The following is a 14,947-nucleotide window of genomic DNA, read 5'->3' as shown; positions in this document are numbered from 1 at the left end:
TAAGAAACAAGTGGTAACTCTTGCAATTGTTCGAGTATTTGAAAAGTAGAGTGTATTCTTGGATTATCCAATGCTTGAAAACGTGTACCTTTAGATATATGCGTCACGTTTCTATGTCACCGGGGGGTTATAATAATGCCCAATTTAAAAAATTGCCAAATTAACCGCCATTTTAAATACGTCACTTCCACGGTCAATACGTCGCTTTGGCAACAGGCATTTTCGGATTCAATTCAAATCATGCGCACGTGACGATCGTGCAATGATTTTTTCAATTCCATCAAAGATAATTTATTAGAAAATTCCACCCTCTAATTCTTTCACGTCCCGAAGAATGTCGATGGCATGTAGTGCCTAAACTGCTCTAACACTTAAAACCTCAGTAATTTCAACTTTACTTGTCTCTATAAAATCCGGAAAAAATACATTCCATTTTAGAGTGATCAATATAAATACTCTTGGTGACAGGGCCGGACTGGCCCAGGCCGCTAGGCCGCCCGAGCGGCCGGGGCCCCGCGCCATCGGGGACCCTGGACGAGGCCCTCGTGAAACCGCGAAACGGAGCCTCCGCCGCGGGGCCCCCCTAAGCGCTAACCCAGCTACCCGAGGCTCCGCGATGTGGAGTAGCGAGTCAACTTGGCTCGCTCGCTTGCTGCGGCAGCGCTCCCCCCTCCTCGCTCAATCCAAACGTGTGGCGTACGTGTGGCAATACTGTTCGGCAAGTTGTTTGAAATACAATTAAAAAAATCTGCAAATCCCTTGTCTTCTTTTTCGGGAGGGGGGGGGGGAGTCCATGAGTTTGGGGGGCCTTTTGGTCATGGAGCGCCCGGGGCCCTTACCCACCCAGTCCGGCCCTGCTTGGTGAGAGTTCTCGTGAATGCATTTGGCAAGGCGAAGCAACCTGCAGATGGTGTTTACAAAAAGTGCAAAGGTGGGCCTTGCGATTTCCTCAATAACTTTGTTTCGAAGTAAATAAAATTAACTTCTGTTAACGAGCGATGGTTGTTAAGGGTTTAAACTTTTTGGACCCAGTTTGGCAGTTATTGTGAAAACAAATTTCCAATTTTTCAATGTAAACGCCACCTTAACGGCGAATTTTTGGACGTGACTTGATAAATCAAGGAATACTTTTTCATAAAAGGGCATTTTCGAAAATATTCTGGATTCGAATCCATTCTGGGGAAACAAATGTACCTAGTTACATACTTTTGGAAAAGTTCTATCACAGAAATAGAAGAGAATCCTAGTATTGACTACAATGCCGAATGAGGCAGTGTTCATCGGACGATAGCTCTAGCCAGTTTTCTGAGGCGAAGCGCGTTCTGTCACTTGAAAATGTTTGTTACACAAGACAGTAAATAAAATTTTGTAGTGGTTGTAATGACCACGTTAAATATAAAACAGTCTCCTTCCCTCCTTCTATACTTTACAGACATAATTATCCTACAAAAAGCAATTACTTGTAGAAGAGAAGAGGTAAGGGTAGGTCACTCAGATATTGTCACAACGAAATTTGCGTATAGAAAACTCAGACTGATGACAAAACAGAAATTTATTGAATTTCAGGTGTTACAGTGTATCTTTTGGTTATTTAGTACTTCAATTCCTGGTTGAAGTGGAATGGCATCATTCTCTTCATGTCAACATCGTGGTACATGGTTCTGAAGTTCTTGGTGGGGAAGACTTCCATTCCTCGCATGGAGATTTTGTGGTAGAAGTTTTCGAGGGTCATGACGTAACGCATGCAGATCTCTTTGACTAAGATTGGGTATTCAACTTCGAACATGGTCAACTTTTCCATTTGCATGGTGAACATTCTCAAGCATTCTTCGAAACGGATGGTCATCTTGTGCATGTCCATGGTATCGAAAGTAAGGAGGTGTTCGAATTCAGTTCTCATTTGCTTAAGATGCATGAAGATATCGCGCATGACGGTTTCGTCGCGGACGAGTTTGCCCATCATCTGTAATAAAATGAGAGAGATTTAAATTGGGCACTTTACAATGAGGGCGGGTAAGTAACTTACGGTGATGTGCATTTTTTCGATGACGTAATCGATGATTTCGATGAAGTTGCGGATGTAGAGGACGGTCATATGTTTCATTTCAACGGTGTCATATTTGAAGGATTCCATGATCTTTTCGGTGAGGGTGTGCATACGCACGATCATTTCCTTGTGGGTGTTAAGGCCGAAGGTGGTGGGCATCATGTATTCGCTACCATATACGGAGTATTTGGTGTGGAATTTGGTAAGGAAGTTCATGTATACGGCGAGGATGTGTCTGAGCATTTCGTGGTCGAAGTGTTTGGTTTCGAATTTCTCAACCATGACGATTCTGTACAATTCGGTGGCGACCATCTTGATAGAGCGGACGAAGTACATTCTGATTTCGTGAACGTTGTGGAACATGCGCATGGAGATCATCTTTTCGAGTTCCATTTTCATTTCCTTAAGGTTCATGAGGAATTCTCTGACCATCATGTCGGTGTAGGTGACGGATTCGAGTCTGTTGTAGATGAGGTCGAGGCAGGTGAGGAATTCGCGAATGTAGTAAAGGGTGGATTCGTCGTTAACGTTCATGGTTCTGTATTCGAATTGTTCGACGACGCGCTTGACGAGCATCTCCATGTGCATAACTAATTCCTTGGGGGTCTTGCTTTCGAATTCGAAGGGCATTTCCTTGAAGTATTTGTTCATTCCGTATTTGCGGGAGAACATTTCCATTCCGTATTTGTTGTAGTATTCCATATCGAAATCGTGCATCTTGGTGAACATTGGGGTGTACATTTTTTCGTATTTGCCCATGAAGTATTTGTGCATTGGGAAAAGGGTGTACATTCCCATGTCGTAATTCAAGAAGTGCTTGCGGAACATGGTTTCGTAGAGACCGTATCCGTATTTGCCGTAGTAGTTCATGGTGTAGTATTCTGGCATGAAGAAACCGATTTTGGAACCGAATCTGATTTCGTAGCAGACGTTCTTGACGGCGTACAAGTAGTTGTACATCATTTTTTCGATGAAGTACTTGATTTCGACGGCTGAAATTAAAACCATAAGCTTGTGGCCATAATACTTTGACCGTAACACTTACGGATATGCTTGGTTTCGCAGTATTGGATCATTTGTTCGAAAGTTCCAACGATGTCGAAAAGGTAGGTGACGAACTTGGTTCTGAATACTTTCATGTCGATCATTTCTTCGGTCATGGTGAGTTCCATGAGTGGGAAGACGATTTCACGAAGTTTGTTGGTGAGGGTGTGCATAAGGAGATCGAATTCCTTCTCTCCGACGATGGTCTAAAAATTAAAACCCAATAAGTATACGGTTGTAAATCCCGAAATTTAAATAACTCACTTCTTTTTCCAAAAGGTAGACGATTTCACGAACGTATCTCAAATATCCACGGAGGGCGACTTTCATTTGCATGGGGTGGTTGAATTCCTTGATCATTTCGGTACATTCACGAGTGTATTCGTGGATCATGGTGATCAAGTGTTTTGGGGTGAATTCAACTTCGACGGTCTTCATCAAATGTTCGAAGTGGGAACGGATGTGGTGAAGGGTGGTCATGAAGTCGACGAGAAGATACTTGAGGGTGAAACGGAATTCGGGGTAGGTGGTGTAAGTAAGACGGACCAATTTCTCGATGTTTTCGTAAACGGTTTCGAGACAGAGGATGAAGTCTTTCTTGACCTCGTGAAGGTCGGACATTTCGGTGAAAAGAGTCATCTTCTTGAGGGAAGAGTGGATTTCTCTAAGCATGAAGGTGACTTGTTTGAAGACATGGTGACCTTCAACTTCATGAATGAAGACCTGAAAGCACTGTAGTTAGCAAAAAATCAAAAGTTTATGTAACTGTTTTTACTTCTTCGTGGAGCTTGTTGATGATTTCATCAACAACAACAGCAAGTTGACGGAATTGCCAGGTGATGGTCTTGACGGCGAAATGGCTTTCGGGGAAATCGTTGCGGAGGAAAAGAGTCAAATCCTTAACTTCGGTTTGGATTTCGTCCAAGTAGTTGACGAGTTTTCCTTCCTCAAAGTATTTGGGGAAAGCAAAAGTGGCCTGTTGAGAAAGTCTCGTTAAAATCGATTAAATTAAAAATAAAACTTAAACTTACTTGGAAAGCCAAAGCTGCGACGAATAACACGACAAACTTAGCCATTTTCGGTCAACTGACTGTAATCAGTGTAAAGACTTCTCCTGCGCCACACTCTTTTATACCAACATTCGTGTCACCTTTTTGACCTAGCTATCATTCTGCACGCTGATAAACTACATCGCAGATTCTGTTATGTCACCAAATTTCCAAATGAATAAGATTTTTTGTTTAACAATTTTCCCTATCGTACCATTCTGATGCAAGTTATCCGCTAAGTTATCATGGTAACACCAGTAATTGGTAGTAAGTCGTTCTTTGATAATTTTTGCGTTATATAATTTGTTTTTCAATGAAAATCATATTTTTAGCATATCGCAGCTACATTACCAGCCCCTTCTACAATCTACATGTTTTGCAATTTTCATAGGTCTCAAATCTAAGCAAAGGGCGTTGCAAATTGGGTGTATTATGTGTCTATACATGTAATGCTATTCTGCACTTATTTCTTATGAGTATATAGGTAATATTAAACCTCCTTAAACCCGTCCAGTGGCACTTTCGAATTTTAAGGACAACATTCTCAAAGGATTCTCTGAGGATGAAAGCTTTTCCATAGGTATATGGCACACTGAAAAGGCGTGGATGGAGAGAATGGATTCACTGAAAGCTTCTTTCTATCCTGGCTATCCCTGTTGATACATTTATGGTCTATTTAATGCCCATGTCAGACCACACCCGTCCATCGTTTGGCACTCATATTCGTGTCCACACTCCTATCCACTACTCTAAAAGTTTGTGCTTCCCTGTGTAACGTTTACATAGGGAAAGCCTGTCCTGTACATATTCCATAGTGAATGTGTCCACTGGCGTGAAAATAGGGAATCATTTTTGGGTACATAAAAGGTGACCTCGCCATTCACTCCAACATTGTACTTACCGTAATGAAAATTTTCATCAACGTAACCATGCTGAAATGCTGCACCCACAGAGCCCACTTGCCTTGCCGGTACCTTCCAGAATGATCTGTGTTAACGTGGTTTAAACAAGTAGATGCCTGTTGACGGCTTAGCATTTTTTCTGCTGAATTTGGGGCAAAATCGCAACACAAAAGTTCCTTCAGACCCCCCCCCCCGCCAATGTGTGCCCTATGCGCCACAAAAAAGACATGAGCATATGAACATCTCGGAGAATCATTTCAATGTTACTCAAAGCAGTGTTGGAAGCGATGATTTCCCCAGTTTTCAAATAGAGCGTGTGATCCACCAAAACAATTTCAAGTATGAAATTCGAATAGAGTAGCTAAATACATCTGCATGTCGAACTCTATTGGCAAAATATTTTCTCGTGCGTCGGTTTCAGGGGCAGGAAAAGGGAAGACGTTTGTAGTTGCGCAGTTTGGTAGTATGTCGCACTGTACCCCAAGTAAGTTAGTAAATTTATCAAATTTTTTGACCCGAATGTTCAGTGTATGAGATAAGCAATGCTTATCAGGGCTGGGGAAAGAAACGATAGTGGACGAACGATGGAAATAATGGAATGAGCAATGGAGAGTTTCTTACTCGTGATTTCCCATTCAACGTATTATCGATTGTGGATGGCACCATCTCCTCAGCTCCGCCTAGAAATTTATCGGTTAGAGGACACCTAACTGCTTAGCGAGGGTATGTGAATTAGCCACTGAAGCCATGCGATTTGACCCTTATGCAAATAAATCACAATCGACCGATGCCCTAAACAGGTCATCGCCCAAATTCAGACGGATCTATGCGTATACCTATACTGTCAAAATTTGAAGTTAATCGATTCATTTCGAAAAAAAATCCTAGGTCAAAACCTTCGTTTCCTGGTCTAATCCCAGATATTCGATCTCCAAAAAGGAAAGCTAATAAACAGGCTTTGAAAATCAAAAACTTTAATTAGAACTGCAACAAACAATTCACATAACGCATCCGTTGTACTGCTCTAGTATCTCAACTGGTGGGTGAAGATGTAGGGGACGAAGGTGTTGTCCTTGTAGTACTTGGAGTAGTATCCGGTGACATCCTTGAGTGGGTAGTTGAAGGAGTTGTAGGTGCGTTCGTAGGCGATTTTGTTCAAGAAGGTGATGAATCTGTTGAAGATGTTCTTGATCAAGAAACGTTCCATGTCTTGAACTTCGTATTTCTCGATCAATTTGCACCATTCAGCGGCAAGAACTTCAATGCAGCGAAGGAAGCGGATCTTGAGTTCGGGCAAGTTGGTGAGGAGTTCGGTGCTGATGATTTCTCTGAGTTCTCTTCTGATTTCCTTGATTCTGTAGATGAATTCTTCGACGTACTTCTCGGTGTAGAGGGTGTTTCCGAAGGTCATCTGAAAGAACGTTAGAGTAGAGATGATCAACGGTGGCTGGGAATTTCACTTACTTTGGTCTCGAATTTCTCCAAGATGTAGTCAAGGACGGTGATGAATTCACGGATGTTGTGGAAGAGGACGGTCTTGACATCGGTAACTTCCCAGGTGTTGCGTTCGAAACGTTCGAAGATGCGCTTGACGAGCATTTGGACGGTCAATACTAAATCCTTGGGGGATTCGTATCTCATTCCACCGAAGTACTTGTTGGATTCCAAAGTCTTGCCGTAGAAAGGTTCTACTTCGAATTTGCGGATTGGGAAAAGAGATTCGTATTTGTATGGGGTGTACAAGTTCTCTTCGATGTTTCCGTAATATTTGTTTTCATAGTTGTATGGGGTGTAGAAACGGTTATGGAATTCCTTTTCGTAGAGTCCGTATCCGTGCTTGCCATAGTATTCGTTGTTGTAGTACTTGGGGGTGTAGAAACCGATTTTGTAACCGAATCTGGTTTCGTGGATGGCGTTCTTGATGGCGTGGAAGTAGTTGTAGACGATTCTGGTGACGAGAGTTCTGATTTCTACGGCTGAACAAAAAAACACATTTTACCAACTGCGCTCGGCCCTAATTCGAAAGAGAGTACTTACGCAAAACTTTGTCTTCGCAGAGCTGTACCAATTGTTCGAAGATGGAGACAATTTCGTACAAGTGGGTGACGATCTTGGTTCTGAAGACTTTCATGTCAACAGTGTTTTCGGTCATGATTTCCATAAGGGGGAAGACGATTTCGCGGAGTTTGTTGGTGAGGTGGTTCAAGACGAGATCGAGTTCCTTGTGTCCCAAGATGGTCTTTTCTTGCAATTTGCGGACGATTTCGTTGACGTACATGAGGTATTCACGGAGAGCAACCTTGATTTGGGCTGGGTGGGTGAATTCCTTAAGGATTTCGGTGAATTCACGGGTGTATTCGTGGATTTCCTTGATCAAAACACGTGGGGTTTCTACGACTTCAAAGTCGCGGTTGATGTGCAAGAAGTGGGAGCGGATTCCGTGGAGAACGTTGATGAAGTCGACGAGGACGTACTTCAAGGTGTAACGGAATTCGGGGTAGGAAGTGTAGGTAAGGTGGACCAACTTTTCGATGTGTTCGTATACTACGTTGATGCAGCGGACGAAGTTGATCTTAAGTTCGTGAACCTTGGTGATGTCGTGGAAGTGGGTGATTTCTCTGAGAGAGTCACGTACTTGTTCCAAGACGTAGATGACGTGCTGGAAGACATCTTCGCGGATGGTGAAAGTCTGCAAGGTAACTGCATGTCTTCACTGAAGACAATTGCTAACAATTAACTCACCTCTTCGCGGAGTTTGTTGAGGATCACTTCAACAACTTCAACGAATTTGCGGGATTGCCAGGTGACAGTCTTGATAGCATATTCGTGGTTGGGGAAGTCCTTTTCGAGGACGAGGGTTAAATCTCTAACTTCGGTGCGGATTTCGTCCAAATAGTTGACGAGTTTTCCCTCACCGTAGAACTCGGGAAGAGTTGCGAATGCGGCCTAAATTTGAAAAAAAGTAGATTAGCCGTGTTAGGTACAAAAATATCGGTTCACTTACTTGGAAAGCCAAAGCTGCGAAGAAAAACACTGCTAACTTTGCCATCTTCAATACTCTGTCGAAGACAAGTGGAGTGAGGATGAAGGGTTTTCGATGCTTTTTATACAGACCAAGTTTTTGACCTCGTAACCTTCACCATATTTATCAATTTTTAATTCTCACTTTTGCCTTATTAATTACAGATAAACTAAGAGAGGTCAGGTTACTTTTTGGTATAATGTATCTACTTTGTTGCTAACTTATTGAGAACGTAATTGTACGTATATTAAATTTTTAAGCTGTAGTAAAATTTGATTTGGCAGGTATAAAATTTGGAAGAGAGCTCATAAAAACCCCTGAAAATTTAAGAAAAGGTTTCTTTCCTCTCAAATGAATTGTTATGGCGCGTACGAGATCAAAAAGGAATAGTTCACCTTGGTTTATAATGTTTCGACACCTGCAAGGGGCTGTTATTAAAGATGGAACGGAAGCTCGCTCACGCTCAAACCGTTTGAGATATAGACATGAAAATTAAAACGCTGCTTTTTTAAATTCTTTACATGTTTTGAGGCTAAAAAGAACTTTTTTATATACAGGGTGTTTGAGTGCGACCTCCTTTTGAATTTTTTTCTCTTTCTTACTCCCCAATCATGAATGTTGTTAAATTAGAAAATAACGGAGAAAAAACTGTCGATTTTCAGAAAATTAAGAATTATTTCTCACGTAATGCAATAGTTGTATGAAAACAAACTACGTATTGTGTTTTTGTCACTTATTGAACACCTGCTCATTGTTTCTTTCTTAATTTTTGACGTTGTGTTAATTTACAGGTGTCTAAATTTAAAGTGCCAGCCAAACTTACGGCAAAGTTTTCAAATTTAACAACATAAGTACATCTTTAAGTTGGTAAAAAGAGAGAAAAAAATAAGCTTTCTAATGACGTATCACATGGCCTATATTTCCATTTCAAAAATTCAAAATGGCTGCCGTACTCAAAAACTCTGTATAAGAAAAAAATGTGAAATTATTCCAAATGCAAGCGTTTTAATTTTCGTGGCTATATCTACTGTATATAAACATACAATGCTATACCTACCTCAAGTGGTTTGAGCATAAGACTTTCCGTTCCACCTTTAATAGCGCCCCTGTATAACATGTGGCATCAGTTGAACATATCCCATAGGAGTAGAAGGATCAATATTACGCCATCGACTTCTCCAGTCGAACCCGATGAAAAGTTAGTAGTTTAGGTCATTGTTACCTAGATAGTAATTTTGCTCAGCATGGAACTACTAGTGAATCTTGGAAGCGTCCTATTTTCTTATTGGGCAACACCAGCTGAACATTTGGTAATTTAGAATAAAATTTGTTTGTCAAAATGGAATATTCCAGGCGGTAAGTTGGTTATGTAATTACTATAAGAAAAACAAAAAATAATAAAAATAAGTTGTGAAAAAATGATAATGAACAGTGAGTTAATAGATAAACAGGTCAATATTCTCATTATGTGAACGAAATTAAAAGCTACCGATCATCATTGTTACTATTATTATTATTGTGGAAAAAGTTTTCAGTCCTTTACTCCTTCGCCGTGGAGGTAGGTATGCGAAAATGCAGTTTAATTAACGTTCTCTATAAAAAGCTGTCTCTGCCAGACGTTGATTGCACAGATTTTTTATTTATCTGTTTGTTATGCGAGAAAAGCGATAAGTGTCTGGCAATGATGAAGTAAATGATGGCCGTCTTTGTAGTGTAAATGGGGAACCAAAACTGGCACTTCATCCTTTCAGACCAACATAGGTACCTAAGTGAATAGTTTACGGTCTTCTTTTTGATAGCCTTTCCATGCAAGTAAACTTATTTATTGGAATGCGTTGGTTACCATGTGCCTCTTATTCTTTAGCCACAACGAACCCTACGAAGACAACACTCAAGTCTGAAAGTGCGTGGGGCATTCAAACATTCGAGCGTTTCGAAAAGTGCGTCGAAAATAAGGAAATCATCAGCATCGAACTTCCCAACAGAAGAGTTCCCATTTCTATGGTTGAATTACAGCATCGAAAGACTCATGCCAAGAATCTGCAATCGAGTATTTACTAAAACTACCGTTTGTTGTACATACTGATGTGATCGATTTAAATAAATCTAACGTCTATTAGAAAGTATAAGTAGGTATAGTTGTTAATTAATGAGCGAGCAAAATGCACTGAAGGACGCAAACCTTATTTTCTATCCCATGAGCTTTCTAATTAACAAAATTCATTTTATGGAGGTCAAAGAAATTGTGGGGCACTCCAAAGATCAAGTGCTCACGTATTGCACTAGAGGAAATCTAAAATAAAATGGTACGTACTTAACCTATGCTATTAAAGACTTTCCTAAGACGGTTCGTTGAAGTTCAAGAAAGTGCATACCTACCTATTCATTAATCGTTAAGTTCCTCCGGAAAAGTTGTAACAGTAAACAATATTAAAACTGTCCATTTTGGTTACTGTATCAGAATGTGCAGCGCTAATGCCACTTTGAGCATTGAATACTTTGAGTCTGTGTAGAGTGGGATGACCATCTCCACGTTCAATTCGGCCGGTACTTCGCTTGTATAGATTTTCAGGTTTGTGAAAATGAAATCATTTCCGCTTAGATTCGCGCAAACTTCCTAAAATTCCATTCTTTGCATGACCTCACGCATTATTTTCGGTCAATTGCCTATTGTTGATAAATTAATGCTAAGGACGTTCTGGCAGCTCATTGCGGAGTAAGTATTTAAATATTCATTAGAGATAAACGGATGCAGAACCTTTACGTCTTTCTCTTATAATACGCGAACCGCGAAATTGCAGATTCAGTACCCGTAAACCGTTCCATCTGTTGGTATCGCACGGCTATGGTTGAAATATCTTGTGCGGTTTGAGGGTTTGAAAAAGAGTGAAACTTATCGTGAATCCAAATTTGAGAGAAAAGGTAAGGTTTTCCGGGATTAAGTTTTGCAATTACTCAACTTATGGGGACCAATAATTGATGCAGTTTCGCGTACGTACCATTTTCGATCGTGTCGTGCATCTTCAGCTTGTTCCAGTTTTACTTGAAGCGCTTACGTAAGCGATTGTTCTCATCTTTCGTGCACAATTGCACATCGCCGTTAATTGAGAAATTCTGTCAATGAAAGTGCTTTGTTAAATTTATAACGTGCGAAAAAGGCTATTTGGTTTCGTTCAAAGTCAAATGTCAGCCGGAGTTTGGTAACGCGAAGTGGGTCAGATGAGGATATTCGGGCGCTGAAAGTAAAAGTACCTACTTAGGTACCAGTACAAAGGACCAGAAGGTCGCTAATCAACTACCAGCGTGCAAATTGCTAATTATTGTCACCAATTATTCCTGCGCTTAATAAGCGTGTCGAATCTCATAGAAGAAGAGTGAAAGTATCTTCACACTTTGTCTTCTTACACCTAATGTGTCATGCATACAATTTTGGAAAGACAATACCGAGAAATACGCAATCCTCCACACCGAGTGATCAACTGGTACGGCTTCTCGTTGCCCGTTGCCGTAAAAAAGGGACAAACTGCATCAGTAGCGGCTAACGGAAAGAAAGCTACAACATGGAAATTAAATCATATAACTGTAATGATTTTACTTTACGTTACGCTAATTCAATTAGCATAACATTCGAATCGTTTCACTAAGAAAAATGAAGCTAAAGAAAGTCTTGGCTTAATTATCCTTGAAGGTTAATATTAGCGAGGTCATTTTTTCAATTTGGCACCCTTGCGGCAATTCGGTTCGAGAAAAATTAGCGCGATACCGGTGGCCATTAAAGAATACCCTCTGAATTATGTTTGAACTTCGGAAGCTTGTTCAGATGCTTCAAGATCTGTGATCGAGTATAAATAAGGGAATAGTTGATTAACAGCTAAGAGTCTTGTAGGCAAGGTCGGCCTTGTTGAAAGTACTAGAAGAGAACGAAATTCGTTTTTTGTTTTGACTTTGCTTCTATATAGCGGGTTGCTGCTTGGTGTCGGCCATTTTTGCGTTTTTTTACACTAGGTAGATATTACCTTCTGGCAAGGTTCTCATGGTGATCAAATCTATCAATTTACTAATTAATTACTATTTATAATGATCGAATATCAAAAGGCACTAGGTACGTACTTCAAATTACTTTTGCACTTGAGTCGTCTCTAGATGTTTCCGAAACCTACCAACACCTTTCCAAGAATTGTTTGAATATTTTTAGATGCCGTGTAATTGTCCCGCTTCTCAACCTGGCCCTACGCTGGCGTCCACCTGTGGCGGTGCCCCCTTCATGCTATTCATGGGTCTACTTGAGGTATTCCTGAGATCCCAGTGCGACTTGGAAGATCCGTGCGGTCGTCCGAAAAAGATCCACGTACTGCCCGAGTACGACTTCATAGTGGTCGGTTCGGGTTCGGCCGGATCGGTCGTGGCAAGTCGACTGTCCGAGATACCGGAGTGGAACGTTCTTCTGATTGAAGCCGGTAGGTGGCAGCAAAGATTTCCTTTTGTAAAGTGGGCGTCTTTTTAGGTTTGGACGAGCCCACCGGTACCCAGATACCGTCGATGTTTTTAAATTTCATCGGATCTGAGATCGACTGGGGCTATCAAACTGAACCGGAGACGGACGCCTGCCTCGCCGAAACTGAGCAGAGATGCTACTGGCCAAGGGGGAAGGTAAATCGATGTGTTTTATTCACCAGGACCTACTATGAATTTTAGGTTATCGGAGGAACGTCCGTAATTAATGGGATGATGTACATACGTGGATCCCATCAAGACTTTGATACCTGGGAAAATCTTGGGAACAAGGGTTGGAACTACAACGAGGTACTCCCATACTTTCTGAAGAGTGAGGATAATAAACAGATGGATACGATGGATCAAGGGTATCACTCGTCCGGTGGGTTACTGAGTGTGTCGCAGTTTCCCTACCATCCACCCCTTTCAAGTGCTTTTCTCAAGGCCGGAGAGGAACTAGGTGAGTGAATTTGAGTAAATATTACTTTCGTGAATATGGCGATTTTAGGTTATCCTACGCGAGATCTAAATGGCAATCATCACGCTGGTTTTTCAATCGCGCAAACAAACAACCGTAACGGTTCGAGAGTAAGTACGGCTAGAGCCTTTCTAAGACCTTTTGTTAATCGAAGCAATTTACACATATTAATGAATTCTACCGTCACTCGTATTCTTATAAATTCTTCCACCAAATCCGCTTATGGCGTTGAAGTTATTAACAATGGTAAGAAGCAAGTGGTCTACGTTAGTAAGGAGGTGATTGTATCGGGAGGTAAGCAATCGACTTTGAGACCAATTGTCTTAGAATAATTTGGGAAATTTCAGGTGCAATAAATTCACCTCAACTATTATTGCTGTCTGGAGTCGGTCCAAAAGAACATTTGCAAAATGTAGGAATCAATACGGTCCATGACCTACCGGGAGTGGGCGAGAATCTTCACAACCACGTAGCTTACTTTGTCAACTTCAACATCAACGACACAAACACGGCACCATTAAATTGGGCAACTGCAATGGAATATCTTCTGTTCAGAGATGGCTTGATGAGTGGCACCGGTGTGTCGGAGGTCACGGGTTTAATCAACTCCAAATTCGCGGATGCAAGCGGCGAACATCCCGACATCCAACTCTTTTTTGGAGGATTTCTAGCGAACTGTGCGCGTACCGGTCAAGTTGGTGAACGTCTAGATAACTCGACGAGAAGCATCCAGATCGTCCCCACAATCTTACATCCCAAAAGTCGCGGGGTTTTGAGACTGAAAGATAAAAACCCATTAAGTCATCCTTTAATCTACGCCCGCTATTATACGCATCCTGACGACATTAAAGTGATGATAGAGGGAATCAAATTTGCAATTAAACTGTCCGAGACCAATGCCCTGAAACGGTACGGTCTTGAATTGGATAGGACGCCCGTGGCCGGATGCGAAAACCGCAACTTCGGGACCGACCAGTACTGGGAATGCGCGGCGAAACGGCAGACCGGTCCCGAAAATCACCAGGCCGGAACCAGTAAAATGGGACCCTCTAATGACAAAATGGCGGTGGTCAACAATCAACTTCAAGTTCACGGCGTTGACCGTCTGAGAGTGATTGACGCCAGTATTATGCCCCAAGTTACCTCTGGCAATACGAACGCCCCGACGGTTATGATCGCCGAAAAGGGAAGCGATATGATTAAGGCGAGATGGATAACGCCGCAGGCCGGATTCTTTTATACCGGATTTCCTCGTCAAAGGATCGACAGGCAGCGGGGTAGTTGGTAGTTGGAAATTTACTCTTACATTTTATAGTTTTTTTTTAATAAATTGGGCCCTATTTATTGTAGATGGTAGGTAGATCCACAATAAAAACTTTTTGTGTGGTGTTTGTGATTCGCCTTCCATAGTCCAGATGATGTTTCCAAAAGGTTTACGTCTTTACGAGTTAGATTGATAAAGAGATAGCACGAATTAAACATTAAATCGCTAATCAAAACATTAAATAAGAATTAAGAGTGAAAATGCATTTTAAATACTTTAGTATTTTAAGCCATGGGAGAAGATATATGGGAGTCAATAGAGTTTCTCGATCAATTTGCACTATTCAACGGCACGAACTTCAATGTAACAAAGGAAGAGGGATCTTGAGTTCGAGCAAGTCAGTGAGGAGTTCGGTGTGCTTGAGCTTTTCGCAGGTCATCCTTAGGGGATTCGTATTTCAATTCACTGAAATACTGTATATTACACTCATTCATTGAGAAAATAGGATGCTTCCAAGATTCACTAATGACGAAGCAACAATACCTAACTCCTCAACGTTAATTTTCAACCGGATCAGCGGCCGTCCATTGTTTCTAACATGGCTTGGCGTTATGAGAACAGTCGTTATGGACATTCGACGAAATAAT

General features: G+C 41.4%; 3 protein-coding genes across 3 annotated transcripts; 1 reads left to right on the top strand and 2 right to left on the bottom strand.

Moving 5' to 3' along the window:
- Window positions 1-1,534: 1,534 nt before the first annotated feature.
- On the bottom strand, window positions 1,535-4,215 carry LOC116161806. The gene is made up of 6 exons (XM_031475274.1): window positions 4,123-4,215; window positions 3,867-4,067; window positions 3,356-3,814; window positions 3,093-3,297; window positions 2,027-3,039; window positions 1,535-1,963 (listed from the first exon to the last, which is right to left on the bottom strand). The coding sequence occupies exons 1-6, from the start codon at window positions 4,165-4,167 to the stop codon at window positions 1,592-1,594; spliced, it is 2,295 nt and encodes a 764-aa protein (XP_031331134.1). The 5' UTR covers window positions 4,168-4,215; the 3' UTR covers window positions 1,535-1,591.
- Window positions 4,216-5,997: 1,782 nt separating this feature from the next.
- On the bottom strand, window positions 5,998-8,175 carry LOC116162326. Its single transcript, XM_031475931.1, has 5 exons — window positions 8,047-8,175; window positions 7,785-7,988; window positions 7,080-7,731; window positions 6,507-7,018; window positions 5,998-6,453 (listed from the first exon to the last, which is right to left on the bottom strand). Exons 1-5 carry the CDS (start codon window positions 8,089-8,091, stop codon window positions 6,067-6,069), a joined length of 1,800 nt encoding a protein of 599 aa, XP_031331791.1. The 5' UTR covers window positions 8,092-8,175; the 3' UTR covers window positions 5,998-6,066.
- Window positions 8,176-10,892: 2,717 nt separating this feature from the next.
- On the top strand, window positions 10,893-14,423 carry LOC116161628 (glucose dehydrogenase [FAD, quinone]). The gene is made up of 6 exons (XM_031475047.1): window positions 10,893-10,986; window positions 12,260-12,521; window positions 12,569-12,714; window positions 12,760-13,018; window positions 13,067-13,330; window positions 13,384-14,423. Exons 2-6 carry the CDS (start codon window positions 12,260-12,262, stop codon window positions 14,322-14,324), a joined length of 1,872 nt encoding a protein of 623 aa, XP_031330907.1. The 5' UTR covers window positions 10,893-10,986; the 3' UTR covers window positions 14,325-14,423.
- Window positions 14,424-14,947: the final 524 nt, after the last annotated feature.

This window comes from Photinus pyralis, unplaced genomic scaffold, assembly GCF_008802855.1.
Source record: "Photinus pyralis isolate 1611_PpyrPB1 unplaced genomic scaffold, Ppyr1.3 Ppyr1.4_LG10, whole genome shotgun sequence".
Lineage (NCBI taxonomy): Eukaryota > Metazoa > Arthropoda > Insecta > Coleoptera > Lampyridae > Photinus > Photinus pyralis.
The sequence above is the reverse complement of the archived record's forward strand: the minus strand, read 5'-3'. Positions and strand labels throughout refer to the sequence as shown.

Excerpts from the sequence above, each read along its gene's own strand:
- LOC116161628 (XM_031475047.1), top strand. The coding sequence starts at position 12,260 with ATGCCGTGTAATTGTCCCGCTTCTCAACCTGGCCCTACGCTGGCGTCC. Across the intron at positions 12,715-12,759 it reads GCTACTGGCCAAGGGGGAAG|GTTATCGGAGGAACGTCCGT; the intron begins GTAAATCGATGT and ends TATGAATTTTAG. Across the intron at positions 13,331-13,383 it reads GGAGGTGATTGTATCGGGAG|GTGCAATAAATTCACCTCAA; the intron begins GTAAGCAATCGA and ends GGGAAATTTCAG.
- LOC116162326 (XM_031475931.1), bottom strand. The coding sequence starts at position 8,091 with ATGGCAAAGTTAGCAGTGTTTTTCTTCGCAGCTTTGGCTTTCCAA. Across the intron at positions 7,989-8,046 it reads TCGCAGCTTTGGCTTTCCAA|GCCGCATTCGCAACTCTTCC; the intron begins GTAAGTGAACCG and ends TTTCAAATTTAG. Across the intron at positions 7,732-7,784 it reads TCAACAAACTCCGCGAAGAG|ACTTTCACCATCCGCGAAGA; the intron begins GTGAGTTAATTG and ends GTTACCTTGCAG.
- LOC116161806 (XM_031475274.1), bottom strand. The coding sequence starts at position 4,167 with ATGGCTAAGTTTGTCGTGTTATTCGTCGCAGCTTTGGCTTTCCAA. Across the intron at positions 4,068-4,122 it reads TCGCAGCTTTGGCTTTCCAA|GCCACTTTTGCTTTCCCCAA; the intron begins GTAAGTTTAAGT and ends CTTTCTCAACAG. Across the intron at positions 3,040-3,092 it reads CTGCGAAACCAAGCATATCC|CCGTCGAAATCAAGTACTTC; the intron begins GTAAGTGTTACG and ends TTTTAATTTCAG.